This window comes from Numida meleagris, unplaced genomic scaffold, assembly GCF_002078875.1.
Source record: "Numida meleagris isolate 19003 breed g44 Domestic line unplaced genomic scaffold, NumMel1.0 unplaced_Scaffold594, whole genome shotgun sequence".
Lineage (NCBI taxonomy): Eukaryota > Metazoa > Chordata > Aves > Galliformes > Numididae > Numida > Numida meleagris.
This window is the reverse complement of record NW_018364810.1, coordinates 1-1,117: the sequence shown is the minus strand read 5'-3', so window position 1 is coordinate 1,117 and position 1,117 is coordinate 1. Positions and strand designations below refer to the sequence as shown.

The 1,117-nt window shown below is 70.1% G+C and overlaps 1 protein-coding gene across 1 annotated transcript in view; it reads left to right on the top strand.

Moving 5' to 3' along the window:
* Nucleotides 1-1,111, top strand: part of LOC110391881 (SWI/SNF complex subunit SMARCC2-like) — a gene marked incomplete at its 3' end in the record, with an annotated part of 6,621 nt that extends 5,510 nt beyond the window's left edge. Inside the window, 5 exon segments of the mRNA XM_021383841.1 lie at nucleotides 39-274; nucleotides 368-432; nucleotides 522-651; nucleotides 735-901; nucleotides 977-1,111. Coding sequence (XP_021239516.1) covers nucleotides 39-274; nucleotides 368-432; nucleotides 522-651; nucleotides 735-901; nucleotides 977-1,111 — 733 coding nt within the window.
* Nucleotides 1,112-1,117: the final 6 nt, after the last annotated feature.

The following is a 1,117-nucleotide window of genomic DNA, read 5'->3' as shown; positions in this document are numbered from 1 at the left end:
GAGCGTTGCCACGGCTGCTGGGGATGAGATGGGCTGGCTGGGGGGGGCTGCCTCCCCTTGCCCCCCCTCCAACCCCCCCCCCAAAGGTGGGTGACGGCACGCTGCCCCGCAGAGGAGTTCTCCAAGATGAAGGAGGAGGTGCCCACGGCGCTGGTGGAGGCGCACGTCCGGAAGGTGGAGGAGGCAGCCAAGGTGACGGGCAAAGCCGACCCCGCGTTCGGGCTGGAGAGCAGCGGCATCGCCGGCACCGCCTCGGAGGAGCCGGAGCGGATCGGTACCGGGGATGGCGGGAGGGGGGGGATCTGAGGTGAGTGTGGTGCTTGCATTGAGGGTGGGGGGGGTCACCCCGTGCTTTTGTCTGTCCCAGAGGAGAGCGGGGCTGAGGAGACGCGCGCGGAGGCGGCCCCGGTGGAGGAGAAGAAGGAGGTGAAGGTGCGGGGGGTGGGGGGACGGGGAGGGGGCGGGTCAGGATGTGGCCCCGCATTGGGACAAACCGCTGTCATCGGACCCCCCCCCCCAAGGAGCCACGCGACAGCGCTGCAGAGGAGGAGGTGAAGGAGAAAGTGGGGGACGTGGCCAAGAAAGAGGAGGAGAAGGGCAAAGAGCCCGAGGGCGAGAAGGAGACGGAGAAGGGCGACAGCGACAGCGCGGGTGAGTGGGGTCCGGATGGGTGCGTGGCGGGGGGGGGGGATAAGCCCCCACACTGAGCGCCCCGCTGCCCCCCCCCACCCCAGGGGAGCTGGAGAAGGAGAAGGAGGCGAAGGAGACGCAGGAGGAGACCCCCAAGGAGCCTCCAGAGCCCGAGGCCGAGCGCAAGGCCAAGGTGGAGCGCGACATCGGCGAGGGGAACCTCTCCACCGCCGCCGCCGCCGCGCTGGCGGCCGCCGCCGTGAAGGCCAAGGTGAGGGTTGGGGGCTCTGGGGGGGGGGGGGCTCGGGCCACGATCTCCCATCCCATCCCACCCCCGTCCCCGCAGCACCTGGCGGCCGTGGAGGAGCGTAAGATCAAGTCGCTGGTGGCGCTGCTGGTGGAGACGCAGATGAAGAAGCTGGAGATCAAACTGCGGCACTTCGAGGAGCTGGAGACCATCATGGACCGCGAGCGCGAGGCGGTGAGT